General features: G+C 41.2%; 1 protein-coding gene across 1 annotated transcript in view; it reads left to right on the forward strand.

Annotated features, from left to right (window-relative positions):
• LOC149305577 (carboxypeptidase Q-like) overlaps positions 1 to 16,100 on the forward strand; it is a 125,170-nt gene that overhangs the window by 10,146 nt on the left and 98,924 nt on the right. Inside the window, exon 2 of the mRNA XM_089477578.1 lies at positions 10,209 to 10,416. Coding sequence (XP_089333704.1) covers positions 10,209 to 10,416 — 208 coding nt within the window. The remainder of the gene's footprint in view (positions 1 to 10,208; positions 10,417 to 16,100) is intronic.

The following is a 16,100-nucleotide window of genomic DNA, read 5'->3' on the forward strand; positions in this document are numbered from 1 at the left end:
GCACACTACATCGCTCACTCTTCTGCTGGAGTGGCAGATCGTGTATGGATAAATATCGGGCAGTGGCCCACCGAGCATATGCCCAGTGTGCCAGACGGCCAGCCCAAAGAAGCAAAAACAGGATTAATCTCTGTAGTCACAGAATATCAAAGCACGGATGGTAACACAAGGTGCATTTAAGTAAGACACCAAAGTCAGATACTTCTCGTCGGATACTAGTTTAGTAACTATTGACGTTAGGCGCCATCCACGTCCCCTGTAAGCGGTCACAGTGGCTGTCCTGTTCCCTGTGATTGTATAGGAACAGTAGGATATGCTCATCACTATATTGATAAGATTAACTTAACCCTGAACATTCACAAGAGATCTTGATTACATTTTAGTTGACTAACGTTTTATATCTAATAACTGCATATTTTAACATTGAATATTATATGCTTAAATTTACAAGGATGAAATTGCTGTTTTCTTTGTACCATTTTGCTTTTTTATGTTTTCTTTTTGTCTACCAGGCAACAAACGATAGCAGTAACAGGCAGAGCAGCTGGAAGGGCTAAGCTACTTATTCACAAATGATTCTGCCGCTTGTATATTTCCCCCAGAGTTTATAACATTAACAGTATGACATTGGAGGATATTATTATGTTAACCAAATGGAGTCGTAGGGTGGCATATTATGTTGTGCTCTAAGCTTCTTCCTCTTATTTTTCATACAGCATTATATATTGTGCCTATAAGGTATGTTCCCTTTGAGCTTAAGCTGAAAAAGAATGTAGAAATCTGTTATGCTTCTCTAAATGAAGAAAATGCTTTTCATCTTAATTTTCTAAAACCAATTTTTATCATTTTAAACAGATGAAATTTAATTGAACCTGGTATAAACTGTAATGTGTCCCTGATAAGTATTTATCGCCAACAACCTAGCTCAGCGTAAATAGAGTTTTATTTGTATATGTAAAAAATGGGTCAGTTGCACCTCTTGAAAGGTTGTCACCATAGCATCTTATGGAATGTTTTTGATGAGTGTTCCATTTTCTTGGTTGCTGTCAGCTGTTTTCTAGCTTTATGCCAGAATCACTTTTTATGTATAATATTCTAATGCCCACAAATTACCCTAAAAAAATCAACCAATATACTGTACAATAAACAAAGAATGAAGGTGTTGCATTAAAAAAAATCACTTTAAAGATTAGAAATTGTTAAGGAACAGCTTAGTCACCAAAAATCTCTAATTTTATATTTATTGCATGTTAATTCATTTTGTATGGACTCTACATCCATATTAGAGAATGGATTGTTTAGTTATTGGAGTTGATAAGATTCCCATGGCAGCCTCTACTAAAAGTCATTTTTTTGCACATGCTCAATAGTTACTGAAAAAGCAGCCAATCACATGTATGCTGGTAAAACAACCAATGTTCAAATACCATATATGTGATTGGCTGCCACTGCTCCTGCTGGTGTTCCTACTGTGGTATGCTTCCTGTTTTCAGTAAAGGCCGCAGGGGAGGGATTAAATGAGGCAGAAGTCTCATTTTTAGTCTCTAGTAACTAAACAATTTGCATGATCTTTTAATGTAATTAAGAGCCACATGAAGATTGCAACTCTTTTTTGTAGATGTTGGGTAGGTGAACGTGTGAATATCAATCCAGTTACTCTTTACATATTTTTTTTTTAGAAGGCTATTTTTAACCAGTCTAATTTGCGTGACAAACATATGCAAAATCTGCACAAATTCTTACTAATGTTTCCAGAGATCAGTTCCGTGCAGTCTTTTTTATATTAAAATTTATTGAAGGGTTACAATCACTCATGCAAGAAAGCGCCGCCACAATGTTATTTGCTTCCATTGATGAGCAATCACTAGCATATTGCATGTCATTACATTTCTTAGTATGGTGCCTGGGCTGAGTATTGGGCTAAATGAGAAGCCTGCGTTTTCCCTCTTTCATTTGTTATGAGAAATGATATGAAATGTAGATTGCGGTGCCAGCCTGCTGGGACATTGGGCTTCTAATGGAATATGAAATTTGTAGCTATCTGGCTGTATTTCCAGTGGCTTGATTCCAGGCTCCCAATTTATCCTGTCTTTGGGACATTCCTAAAGTAGAATATTGAACGGGTTGTTCATTAAAAGCAGCTGCAACCTATCAGCACATTTAGCTACATGCCAAGGATAACTTCAGTTTAATTTGTACACCGCTCATTGGTCTTCATGCTTTGGCTGGAGGAGAGATTACGCTCCATAAACATACCGATGTAATACACGGGCATTGTTTATTTTGCTAACAGGCATGATGTAAGTGGAAGAATAATTTTCGTGATGAATTACAGGTATTCTTTGCGGAATTGTCCTCTTTGCAAACATGCATGTTATGTGGTGTTTTACTTTGGTCAGACAGATTGTATTTGTTTCAGTTCGCCTGTTTTTGCTAAATACTTGTGAATCCAGTATTTAGTTGTGAAGCAATGAGATCCCAAAGGGGAAATTGGGCTGTAACTTAAAGATGCTGTTCTACTAAAACCTTAATTTCACTCTCTAGGATATTAAGCAAGTAATCATTGTAAGATCAGTCATTTTATTCTTTGCTCTAATGGTTTAATCGCATATAAATAACACACAGGCTTCTAGGAAGCTTTTTTCTTTAGTGTTTATGGCAACAACCAACAGCCTCTGCCACAAGACGATTAGGAGTCCCTAGTAATTTTATAAATGATGTCCAATTTTTCATGATTACAGAACAGATTGGGCATTTAGCTATACTAGGAATTGTGTTTGTAATTTTGCATTTAGTTATGAGTTAGTGTTAAATTCAGCAGAGTAAGTATAACAGCACCTATAAGTCCAATAATAACTTTCTACATTCTGATGCCGCTTAGACTCGATTATATATGCAGATTTTTGGAAGAACGAGTTTCTTGTTTACACATTTACAATCTTAAAGTGCTTGCGGTGGCAAAAGTCCTTGCTAGTTATCTTGCTTAGACATGTTCCTACAGGTGACTAAGACCTTGACCTACTTTTTATAAGTAGGTGTAGTTACTCTATATGTACCTGATTTGGGCTGGCAGTACCTGTTGTCAGTAAATGTTTAGCATCTGTAGACTGGATCTGTCTCATGAATTGTAGCTGTTTCCCAGTCCTCTATGGCAGTCATTTTGAAGACTGGTTTGCCTCCCGCAATCTGGCACTGCCTGTCTCAGCTCCCATATGGGAATTTCTGGGACAAATTTCCTGGGAGTTATATGTCCGATCTGTGACCCAAAATAAAAGAATTGCAGGGACTGGTACAATATGTCTTGTGCCGCTAGTATACTTTAACAAACTAATATGTATAAAATAAATTCATCCAACCAAGCTTGCTAAATGAAACCCAAGTCCCCGCCATCTTTTTATCCTAAATTCCAGTAGGAGCATTACTTCTCTTTACCCTCTGAGAACTGAGTATAATTTTGCCACATACAGTTGTACATTATATGGATTTTTGCTTTTCGAGACCTAGAAATAAGAGGCACAGACTCGCAAACAGACACATGGCTAAAGACATATCTACAGACGCTAATACAAAAAAAGAAGATGACAAGACAGGAGAGGTGCAGCAACAAAGCAGTGGGGCGCCATCACACATACAGACAGCGGCAACCCAAGTCATTCTCGGGGCGATGGGAGATTTACTCGCTGGAAAAGAAGGTCATCAGAGTACAATACGATTCATTACCTTGCCACTAATAACCAGTATGGTTTTATTCTTGAAAGGAGAACATTCTTTAAGAATCTCTACAACATATACATGTTTTAATTTTAGAATGTCCCCTTTAATTAAATGGAACACTTCAAGGCCTATTGCTTTTTGAGAGTATGTAACACAGTAAAAGGCACAAAAGCGTGGCGAGGCAAGCCTGTTAATACGATACAAAATCAAGGTTTTCTGCATTTTGGGCATTAAATTAACATGCTCAAAATCCCCAAAGAAACCATATTTTCATGTAACAAACCAGCCAGATCACAACAGTACCGCCTGACAGATCTTCTAACATAAATCACTGTAAACTGTAAATAGAAACTAGCAGGCTTGAATCTCATGTGAGTCCCAGCAGCAGAAGTATGCAGCTTGTATAACAGGTGAGAAATTGAAAAGGAGATACATTTCCCACATCGCTGTGCCTTATGAAAGTAATCAACAGATAGAGATGCTTTTCTTACCACTTCCAGGGCCTGCTGCTTCTTTACAGAAGAAAATGCAAATGAAAATGATCTGCTATGTAAGAATCGGAAAGTAAGATGAGCAGATATCGTAAGATAAATTCTCTGTATGTCCTCCATGGGAAGCATAATGTCTGTGATACAAACCGTGTAATTACTCAATACCTGTAACTAATATTCTGTTTGAAGAGGAATGTCATTTTATCTTGGAATGGCATTTAGTCAAAGTCCCTAGTAGGGACTTGAGCTTTGGCTGCTGAGCAAGAAAAACCGCATACAGTCTTGATTATAGAAACAGATGCCACCGGTTTATTGGTATTTGGTGAAAGAAAGACATGTCAAATCTAGAACTTAAACAAGCACACAAATGTCATTTCTCTTCCCAACGCTGAAGTACAGAGCTGCATACAATGGCATGGCTCAGTTTGCTACATCAGTATTAGCCGTAATACCATAAATACCATAGTCTAATATCATGGTGCAAAGAATGCTATTTACCATTCTGTTAGAAGTCCTGGTCTAGAAATCAGTAGGAACTGTCGCCTTCTTGCATTACAGATAAAACATACATGAAACTCTAACAAAATATAGCATCTCAGGCCAGTTAGCCCATGCAATACCTTTATAGAAGCCTCTACGTGCAATCATATCCTCTGCCTAGGCTGAAATATATATTGTAATATATATGGAAAATATGTAATGTCAAACTGTGCGGATCTAATTTGTGCTTTATTAGTGTAAATATCCGTCTCCCCGATATACCCCTCTCTCATTTATCTAATGCGATGTCACCAGATGATTGGTTTGGAATTCCCAAACAAAAACAGGCTTCTATGTTCCACTTATTCCATTTAATTAGTCATCATTGTAATATCTGTTAATCTAGTGATTACTGTGAGTGGCTTGGATATCTTCAATATCTGGAAATTATAATTAGGGCAAAACGTTAAATAAAGAATTTAGGCCAGGATTTGGACATTCCACATACTAGGAATGTTCTTCGTAGTACATTGTGATGGGTGCACCTTGAGGCTCATAAGCTCCTCGTAACAGAGTAAATTGTCATCTGTTTGGAGTCAATAATAGCAAAGTATTAGTAGATATTGCTTTACATGAAAGCTTTGGTTAACATAATTAGGGCTGAAACAACGAATCGATAATAATCGATAACGGAAATCGTTGTCGATGATTTCCGTTATCGATTAATCGAGTGATCGATTCGTTGTTTACTTACCTCCGCGAGCGTTCCCCGCTTCTGCAGTCTCCGCCTTCTTTTAGTTACGTGACGCGTTCCGGAGGTAAGTATTCTTCATGTCTGTGCGAATCGCTCTGTGTGAGTGGCTCCATTCGCACAGAGCGGTTCGCTTCGGGGGTGGGGGTGGGGTTTCAGGGAATGCAGGGCAGGGTGTGGGTGCAGGGCAGAGTGGGGGTGGGGATGCAGGGCAGGGTGTGAGTGTGGGGGCAGGGCAGGAGACTGGGTGCAGGGCAGAGTGGGGGTGGGGATGCAGGGTGTGAGTGTGGGTGCAGGGCAGGGTGTGAGTGTGGGTGCAGGGCAGGGTGTGAGTGTGGGTGCAGGGTGTGAGTGTGGGGGCAGGGTGTGAGTGGGGGGGCAGGGCAGAATGTGGGGGCAGGGCTGGGTGCAGGGCAGAGTTGGAGACTGGGTGCAGGGGCACAGTGCAAAGTGCTGGGTGCAAAGTGTCAGGGCTGGGTGCAAAGTGCCAGGGCTGGGTGCAAAGTGCTGGGTGCAAAGTGCCAGGGCTGGGGCAAAGTACTGAGTGCTGGGTGCAAAGTGCTGGGTGCAAAGTGCCAGGGGTGGGTGCAAAGTGCTGGGCGCAAAGTGCCAGGGCTGGGTGCAAAGTGCTGGGTGCAAAGTGCCAGGGCTGGGGCAAAGCGCTGGGTGCAAAGTGCCAGGGCTGGGTGCAAAGTGCTGGGTGCAAAGTGCTGGGTGCTGGGTGCAAAGTGCTGAGTGCAAAGTGCCAGGGCTGGGGCAAAGTTTCTTGAACAGTAATAGTCCACCTCTTTTCAGAATGTTTGGGGTTATTTTGTTTCATAAATATTGTGTTTGGGTTCTTGTACTTTGAAAATATTGTTTTTTATTACATCATAACAAAATAAGAATGTTAATGTAAATTTTAAGTTGTTTTTTAACATCCAGTTCATTAAATTATTTTAAATAAACGAAAAATGTGCATATTGGTTTTTTTTTATCCGATTAATCGATTAATTGAAAAAATAATCGGCCAACTAATCGATTATTAAAATAATCGTTAGTTGCAGCCCTAAACATAAGACTTACGCCTCTGTAGTATAGTGAGTGATTTTATTGAGCTTGTGGGGTAGTTCTGAGGTGGTCAAAGTAAAGTGTATCGTACCTGTGATGGTAAAGAACTATGGAAAGTGTAAAAGTCTGTTCACCAAGCCCAAATTGTCCTAAACTGTCCCACCCTGACTGGTCTGTGGCTACACAGCCACATAGACAACAAACTGCGAAGGTAAACCAATTTCCAATGATCTCCTTGTTACATTACACCATCTTTTTTATCATACTCGGCTCTGAAAACTAGAACAAGAAGCTTTGGGGGAGATTTAGAAGTGGTTGTCAGAGAAGCTGGACAATATTGCGCCCACCAGATTCGTATATATATTTCATATGTATTGAGGCAGCTATGTTGAGTTGCGATGCAACCAAGCAAGTGGTTTTCTTTTTAATTATATAAAGTTCTAGTTAGTACTATAGAGATTGGACGTTTGTAGCAGACTGGCACTTTTGTTGCTACTCTGCTAATTCTGTTGGATTTTATCATCACAAATGCAAATTACTGTCACCTGCCACACTATATAAATTACATTATAAATCACACCCTTTGTCTACAATCTACAAGCTTTCTATTCCTAAGAATGTTTACTGTACTGTGTAGAAACAATGCATCTGCTAGCCAGCTAATCTAATGGGCGCCAATGTAATTTGGCAAAAAATAAAGGAAGAAAAGTAATACCTTTTTTAATGGTAAGTGTCACGGAGCTGGCTAGTCCGACCGACTACCTCCGCTGTCTTGTGCTCCCTTAGCCTGGGACAACACACTTTCCCCGGTTCCCCAGTCACTCGCCGAGACTCAGTGTAGGGTAAAACCAAACGAAGACTGATTTATTTTAGACACACAGAGCTGGATATATCCAGCAAAACACACATTAACATAAAACAAGATATTGGGACACAAACCTCCCCCTTAATCTGCCTCTCAGAGACAACAGGGGCAGTAACGGGATTAACAATACAATAGGGGGGAGACTGATTTATACAACATTAAACATCAAAGAATGGTGGTCACTCCCTGGTGGCAGATCCTGACTGTCTGCCGGAGATAATCCCCTCAGCCAGTGATGAGATGATACTGCTGGGGGTAGCCACAGAAGTCTCTACAAACCCAGGGCCCATAGTCAATAGGGAGGAGGCTGGCAGTCAGGCTTCTCCAGTGGCCCCAGTGATGGAGGCTTCCGTCACAATTCTCCCCCCTTCGAATTGGACTGACATAGGATGAGACCCCAAACGGGTTGACTCCGTAGTCAGTCAGTTTATTTGGCCCATTAATTCCCTCCCAAAATTGGTGCTCCTGCTGCTGCTGGGGAGATGGGCCGGCTGCGCCATCTCCCGGGTACCGCTGGGGAGTGATGCCGCCTGCATCCCCTCCCTGGTGCTCCTGTTGCCGTTGAGGAGAGAGTTCCGGTTGATCCGGTCCTGGAATTAGGTTCTGCTGCTGGGGGGGCGGGTCGGCCGCTGTATCTCCCTGAACTCCTGCAGCTTTGGTAGGTGCTGGGCAGAGGCCAGCGATGCTCTGCCTGGTTGCCAGCACTTCAGCTGGGGTTAGGGAATCTTGTGGGTCAGCCTGCCGCTGGGGAGGGAGGGCCGTTTCCTCTGCTCCCGGACATGTGAGCTGCCGCTGGGAAGATGGACCTGCTGTCACATCTCTCGGTTCCTCCCACTGCCGCTGGGGAGGAAAAACAAGTTCCTCCGCTCCCGGACATGTGAGCTGCCGCTGGGGAGAAGGGCTGGCTGCCACATCTCCCTGGATCCCTGTAGTCATTGCAGATGTGGGGCAGAAGCCAGCAGCGCTCTGCCCTGTTGCCAGCTCTTCAGATGGGACTAAGAGATCTGGGCAGACTGCCCAGCATTCTGAGGCCCCCGGTGTGGAGACTGCAGTGTTATCCACCCCTCTTGGGTTAACATCCTCAGATGTAAAATCAGTTAGATCCACAATCTCTGGATCTGGTTGTGGAGCACAGTCGCACAGCTCCAGTATCGGATCTGGATTAGCTGCCCAGTATCCCGCTGACTCAGGGGTGGAGACCGCAGTCCCATCCACCCCGCCTGGGTCAACACCCTCAGCTGACCACTCAATCACATCCACAAAATCCATACAATCCCTGGACACTGGGGCATTCTGTTGAACGCGGTCAAACAGTTTTTTATACGCCTTCTCCAGTTCCCACTCCTGCGTAATTAAAAAGTCTAAATCACTTTTAAGTCCTAGTGCATCTGGGAGGTCCCACTCCCTGAAATCCCGGATGTCCTCAATCCACCACTCCGCTGTACTGCCGAAGTCCGGATCCTCCTGAAGACTATCCCATAATAATCCAGGGCCACCAAAGTCATAGTCCTCTGGAGAACAATCTTTCGCAGTTCCCCAATATGCTTGCTCTGTATACCACTGCAGAGCCCTATAGTGATCTTCCAGCTCTACCTCCTGTTGGACCAGCTTGTCCAATTCGGATACCCATTGCTCCTGGGGTTGCTGTCCCAGGAAAGACATCCGTAGTTCCCGCTGGTCTCTAATCTTTTGTTCGGAGCTTGGAAGACACCGACCCCGGCGTATAACAGCCCTCTGCCATACTGACCGTCGAACCACTTGCCTCAGGTTCTGGTATTGTTCTGTAGGCAAAGCAGTGGTGTAGCAGGAGAGGATGACCCGCAGCAGTCCCTGGAATTCGGATACCACATCCATGTCCTTGTCAAGGCGACCGAAGTCTGCCGTCCTGTCGGTCAATCCCGGTAGAAAGTAAGTGTCCCTCAGACTAAGAAGAAATCCCACCGCTTGCCACCAATGTCACGGAGCTGGCTAGTCCGACCGACTACCTCCGCTGTCTTGTGCTCCCTTAGCCTGGGACAACACACTTTCCCCGGTTCCCCAGTCACTCGCCGAGACTCAGTGTAGGGTAAAACCAAACGAAGACTGATTTATTTTAGACACACAGAGCTGGATATATCCAGCAAAACACACATTAACATAAAACAAGATATTGGGACACAAACCTCCCCCTTAATCTGCCTCTCAGAGACAACAGGGGCAGTAACGGGATTAACAATACAATAGGGGGGAGACTGATTTATACAACATTAAACATCAAAGAATGGTGGTCACTCCCTGGTGGCAGATCCTGGCTGTCTGCCGGAGATAATCCCCTCAGCCAGTGATGAGATGATACTGCTGGGGGTAGCCACAGAAGTCTCTACAAACCCAGGGCCCATAGTCAATAGGGAGGAGGCTGGCAGTCAGGCTTCTCCAGTGGCCCCAGTGATGGAGGCTTCCGTCACAGTAAGTACCAGCTTTCAGAACATTCAGGGTAAATAAAGGACATTGATGTCCTACAAACATACAGTCATGATCCTTTGATTTAGGCATTAATGGCTTCACCGTCTCAGTAATTGTAATTTCTTTATTATAAAACTAATTGTGACTCGGAGAACTTAATCTTTTTACTATTACTATACCTTTTTGCTGTCTAATTGATTACATTTGTGTATTTCATTTTATTTTTGTCCTTGCGTGGATTGACATCCTGTCTTTAAAATGCTGTGTTGCCCAGAAATATTTTTCTAAATGAAGTTTGCAATCTGAGTAAAAACATATCAGTTTTTGTGCAATGATATTTTCTGCTGCACTACATAGTATGAAAGGAACCCTAACACGATTGTTTTTCTCTTTGTTTATTTCATTATATTTCCAGGAATATGTGCTGAAGTCATTGTGGTGTCGTCTTTCACAGAACTACACAACAGAGCCAAAGAAGCTAAAGGGAAGATTGTTGTTTACAACCAACCCTTTGTGAGCTACGGAGAAACTGTTCAATACAGAGCATATGGTGCGTCTGAAGCTGCTAAAGTTGGTGCTGTGGCTTCATTGATTAGGTCAATTACACCCTTTTCTGTTTATAGGTAAGGCTACTTTATTAAAATAAAGTAATGGTTTGTAGATTCTGATGTGTCCACAAAATGTGGACTTTGGGTGTGTACTTATGGCCCATATAAAGTGTCTGTAGTAACTTAGGATGCATTTTTAGTGGACCAACAAAGAAAAATATAATAATAATAATAATAATAATAAAATAGAATTTGATGGCAAGTATGAACTGTTTGTCCAATCTAGTCTGCCCATTTTCCCTGCTGGTAAAGCTCAAATCTTATTTGGCCCTGTCATTTTTCAGGATAGCCTTATGACTATGCCATTTATTTTGAAATTCATCTGATGTAATAGAATAGCAGTCAGTGATGTTGGCTATGAGGATTGTCACAATTGTTTATCAGAAGACAGATGGACACACAGTGTCATGGTGAAAGCAAACCATATATGGACAAAAGTATTGGGACACACCTCTTAATTATTTAGTTCAGGTGTTTCAATCAGACCTGTGGCCACATGGATATAAAATCAAGCACCTAGCCATGCGGTCCGCATTTACAAACATTTGTGAAAAAATGGGTCGTTCTGAAGAGCTCAATGAATTGAAGCGTGGTACTGTTATAGGACGCTAGATATTCCACGGCCAACTGTATTATTGGAAAGTGGAAGCGTTTAGGAACAGCAGAAACTCAGCCATGAAGTGAAAGACGACGAGGAGTCACAGAGTGGGGTCACCGAGTCGCCAACGCTCTGCTGATTCCATAGCTGAAGAGTTCCAAACTTCCACTGACATTAATATCAGCACAAAAACTGTGTGGCTGGAGCTTTAAGTAATGGGTTTCCATGGCCAAACAGCTGCATGCAAGCCTCACATCACCAAGTACAATGCCAAGTGTTGGATTGAATAGTGTAAATCATGGCACAGCTGGACGCTGAAGCAGTGGAAACGTGTTCTGTGGAGGGACGAATAACGCTTCTAATGGGCAAGTCTGGGTTTGGCGGATGCCAGGAGAACTGACTACATTGTGCCAACTGTAAGGTTTGATGGAGGAGGGATAATAGTATGGGACTGCTTTTCAGGAGTTAGGCCCAGTGAAGGGAGATCGTAATGCTTCAACATACCAAGACATTTTGAAAAATGCTATGCTTCCAACTTTGTGGGAACAGTTTTGGGAAGTCCCTTTTTGTATCCCAGCACCTGGCATTGTACTTGGTGATGTGAGGCTTTCTTGCAATACATATTTTTTTTATTATAATTTGCCAATTTATCAAGTGCCATCCTGTTCCAAAAGCTATACTGTGGGTGGATGTATGTTACTTGATAAAACTTTCATAACTTTAATATGTTTTTATTTTAAATGGACTGTAGAAGTTGGTAATACCCTTTAGGGGTCCAAAATATTCGACAAGTTAAATGTTGAGACATGTAAGTGCTTAGAGGCCATTGTTTCATATACATTATAAATAGGTCTCAAAAGTAGATGGGGAAAATCTGCTGTGGAGGAGCCACCGGTCGCGCACAGAGGTTGAGCCCTGGGGCTATTATGGAACATAGCAAAGATAGCAAGGGCAAAGGTGAGCATTGTGCCTGAAGATCCAGAATACGTGCTGAGGTTCAATAGTGAGAAGACAAATCCAGAGAGCAGTTCAGTAGAATAGTCAAGATGCAACCACAGTGGATGCACAGGTTAGCAGAAGGAACTAGGAATCTCACAGAGTAAACAAGCAATCTAAGAAATATGAGTTTCAGACGTTCTACAGCTTGCTGACTTCATTTTTGATTTCTTCCTTTATTTGGTATTGAAATATTTATACTACCAAACCTTATGTGAGTTTTGCAATTTTGATTTAATTAGCATTTGTTGGAGTAGAAGTTTAAAAAAAACAGGACAACAATGTTTTATTTCTCCCTAAAAAGCTGTTTCCTGCTAGGGCAAGTGTGATTTGACATATAAAGCTGATATTTTTAGTGGCACGATACTGATCTGATCTAATACCGCCCACATCGTTCTCCCTGTTGGATGCGGTTTGTCTGCCAATGATGCAATTTCTCAGAACCTTATGTTTATTAATATTTAGAGCCATATTTTAATTTATGATGAGATGCAATATTTATCAGCTAATTTACAATCTACAGCCTACTTGGACTATCGCAGAGAACCTATGGTCAGGGTTGCTAAAATGCGCACACCAATACAGCCTATAGGCAATAGGAACACAACTGCATACAAATACAAAGCTTGGTGCCAAAGTTCCAAGTATGTTTGCTGTAAGACTTTCTGGTTTGTAACCATGAGCCATAATGCTCATAATGCCTCACTAGTGGTTTCAGGACCCCACTGAGGCATAAACAATAATGAGTTACTCCAACATGTGTAGAACTTTCAGACCTCCACCATAAAATAAACTCCTGTTCATGTCTCCTGTTTGTAGATACAGTTGCCCATGGAATGACAGCTGAATTTATACTGTCACATTATTCCACAGCTTTTAAGACATAAGAGTTTATCCACTAAAGGGAGATATGACTGGAGGGGTGCGTGGCCGGTTCTGTGCTATTCTGTAGTTAAATCAGTTAGATTTCTTGAAATTCTGCCTATCCCTTGAATTAGATATTGCTTATAGCTAGCTCAGTCATTCTTGCTAGAGAAGTTAAAACCATAACTCTCTTGCAAACTATGCTAACACATCATCCTTTAGTGAAAAAAACCCAAAACAAAAAAATAATAGACCAGAGCTGCTCACTCATATACATATCCATAAAGATACCCATGGCTCTTTTTAGTCATGACAATATGGAGGTCAGGGAAGGAAACTAGATTAACACCGCTATTCCTCTCTTCATTGCATACAAAATTGAGAAGCCAATTGCTCAGACTCTGGAAGCTCACTTTCATGGGATCCCAGTGCATTTCCTCCACAGTAATGAAGCCAGTGGTGTCCTAAGTGTGTAGTCATTGTCAAAACCTGTTTAATGGTAGCAGTGCAAACATAGGTGAGAAGCTCAGACACAAAGCATAGTGTTCCTCTTATTAAAAACAACGTGCTTTATTAACAATAAAATAATTGTAATAATTCATGTAGTAACATTGTTTCAGTAACATTAACCACACTGTCTGGTTTACTTTGTGGTTGTTGCCTCCCTGCCTGCAATTTTCTTTTTGAAATAGAGCTTGCCGACATTTTTTTTGCTTTTCGAATTTACGTTTAAATGTTACTTAACTAACTTTGGCAATGTGTGTTTTTTTTGTTAGTTATTGGGTGATCCTTTAGTTATTTTGGGAAGAGTTCAGTGTCCTGCTGCCAACTAACTTGTTTTTAAGCACTGTTGACTCTTTCTACACGGTAGACCAAGAATGGCGTCAGTAGTCATTTTTTAATTGAAGTGTCAAAATGTAACTGTTCATCCATAGCCAGTGTTAACAAGATTTGGTTTACTCAGTTCCTCTGCAATTACTTTAAACAGTTTCCATGAAATTAAACTGTTGCAAGGATATTCCGTAACATAAACAACCAAATCCTTTTCAAGGAAAGGTTTCTTGAGTATATTTTTAAAACTCACTGAGAGTCTTGTCAAGAGTGATTGTGGTTTTGAAGTTCTGTGTTACCTTGTGGGATCAGTAAAATCTGGGATTATAATTCCACACATCTTAGTTTCTTTGCTCACTTGCATGCTCAGAGTCAGGACTGTAATGGGGTTGGGTAGGCAGTCCTGGCACTTTAAGTCCAGTGGCCACCACTATTATACGAAAGCAGTGTGCGCAGCTACATGGTGGAATGCCCAATCTGCTGTTGGAGCGTTATCCATAAGAATGAGGACCTCTTGGCCACCGGCACATCTGGTATTTGCCCAATGTGCCCAGTGATTGGCTGAGCCAAAACCGTCAGAAATCACAGATGGTGGATTATACTGCCGCTCTGTAAAAAAAGCAAGGCTGTTTAGGATGGACTCTCCCTTTTAATTCTTCATCTTATAGCTAATGAAACATTTAGGCCTTGCCCCAAGAATGTTGAACAGATTCTGCTAAATGTCTTCAGATTCAAGGAGTGCATGGAGCTCTCCTCTTTGTTACATAAAACATAGTCATGCACAATTTGTGTCTAGGTGCAGATACACAGTAGGGGCATGCAGGACGGAACCACAGTCTGGGTGGGTCTGTTGATTCAAGCACTATTGAGGTTTAGTTGTTGGGAGTTCTGAACACCTCCTGAGACTTTGGTTTATTATATGTAACATATTTGCACTTTATTCATTTATTAAAGATTCATATACCACCCAGGATGTTGTGCTCTCTGCAGAGTCTTATGTTAATAATTTTCCTTTTATACTTTATTGTTCTATGCCCCTAGATAATTTTTCTTAGGAACATCTTTACTACATGTCAAATTGGTCGTCTGCCCAGGGCCCCATCCACAGCTGCGCCTTCTGCTACTGATTGTCTTCCAGTGGCCTGAAGCTGCAGGGAAAGTTAGATAAAACTGGAGAGAATAGAATCTAACTTTGTTCCATGGGTATTTCCTATTTGGAGTGTGAGCAGGTTGTGTGTCTCTGGCACTAGAGAAGCTGTTATGTGTTGAGATGCAGGTCTGCGAGTGAGAGAGTGTGTGTGCTTGTTATATATGTGCTTGATACATTCCCGAGTTGGTACTTGGATATCTGTTTTCTGATAGTTACAGCAAGCAGAAGTGCTTAGATGGATTTATTCCTAAATAAATAAAACATCACAATAAAAGCTAGAAAAGCGCTTTTTGGAAATACCGTTACTATGAGTGCAGTGAGAAATTCGTATATAGATGTACATGAATACACTATATATTCATACATGCAAGTGTTACATGCATCCCTGTTATATCATTTAGTGAAGCTTACCCAGTAAGATCACCTTAGCATGTCTGCCCAAATATAAAATATATGTTGATCAGTACGTCTATAGTAATTGATACAAACAGTTGTGTTTGAGCTCTTTTAATATCAGTTAGGCTTTTTCACTTCCTTCGCTATTGATATTGGGTATTCGCAATCTACTTGGTATTGAACTGGCAACCTTTTCCTTCTTTCCATTATATTGGCCTAATTTAATAGGTATGCGCTCTAACTCCTCATATTGCTTTGTGCTAATCATAATAACCCTCAGACTCATGAAGACTGTGGAGAAAAGGGCTTTATGAAATAAAGTGGACTTTATTAGCATTGTCGTCAACGATCAGCTCGCTGTGGTGTTACAGCAGGGAACGTCATACGTCAAAATATAGAAACTGTATTTTCAGCCGATAATTACCATTCAGCCCATCTAGTCTGCACAGTTAAGTACAATGGTGACCTACAGTTCAGCAGTTAAAGCAAGTTTAATGGAACACATTGCACTAAGAAAAAACTTTTCTTTAATGGTAAACTACAATATTATATACAACACTGTATTTAGTGCTCAGAAGAAACTTATTTTTCATAGTGCTTTTTTTTTAAAATTAGCTCATTATTTGAAAAATGTAACCTTTTCGAAGTTTTATGTGGAAGGTCCTATTTAACCACCAAAAAAAAAAAAAAAACACCGGGAAGCTTGTAATGCGCATTTTCCACAGACAATTCAACATTAACTTTAGATAAATTGGAAACAGTAGGTTTTTACCCTGTTAATGTATCTTTCTATACTCATAAACATGAACTATTATGGAGTATATTATACTTCCTTGTTTCCCGACTACTAAACTTCTATGACAA

Source organism: Sceloporus occidentalis, unplaced genomic scaffold, assembly GCF_023333645.1.
Source record: "Sceloporus occidentalis isolate IW3139 unplaced genomic scaffold, rSceOcc1.0.p SCAF_11, whole genome shotgun sequence".
Taxonomy (NCBI): Eukaryota; Metazoa; Chordata; class Lepidosauria; order Squamata; family Phrynosomatidae; genus Sceloporus; species Sceloporus occidentalis.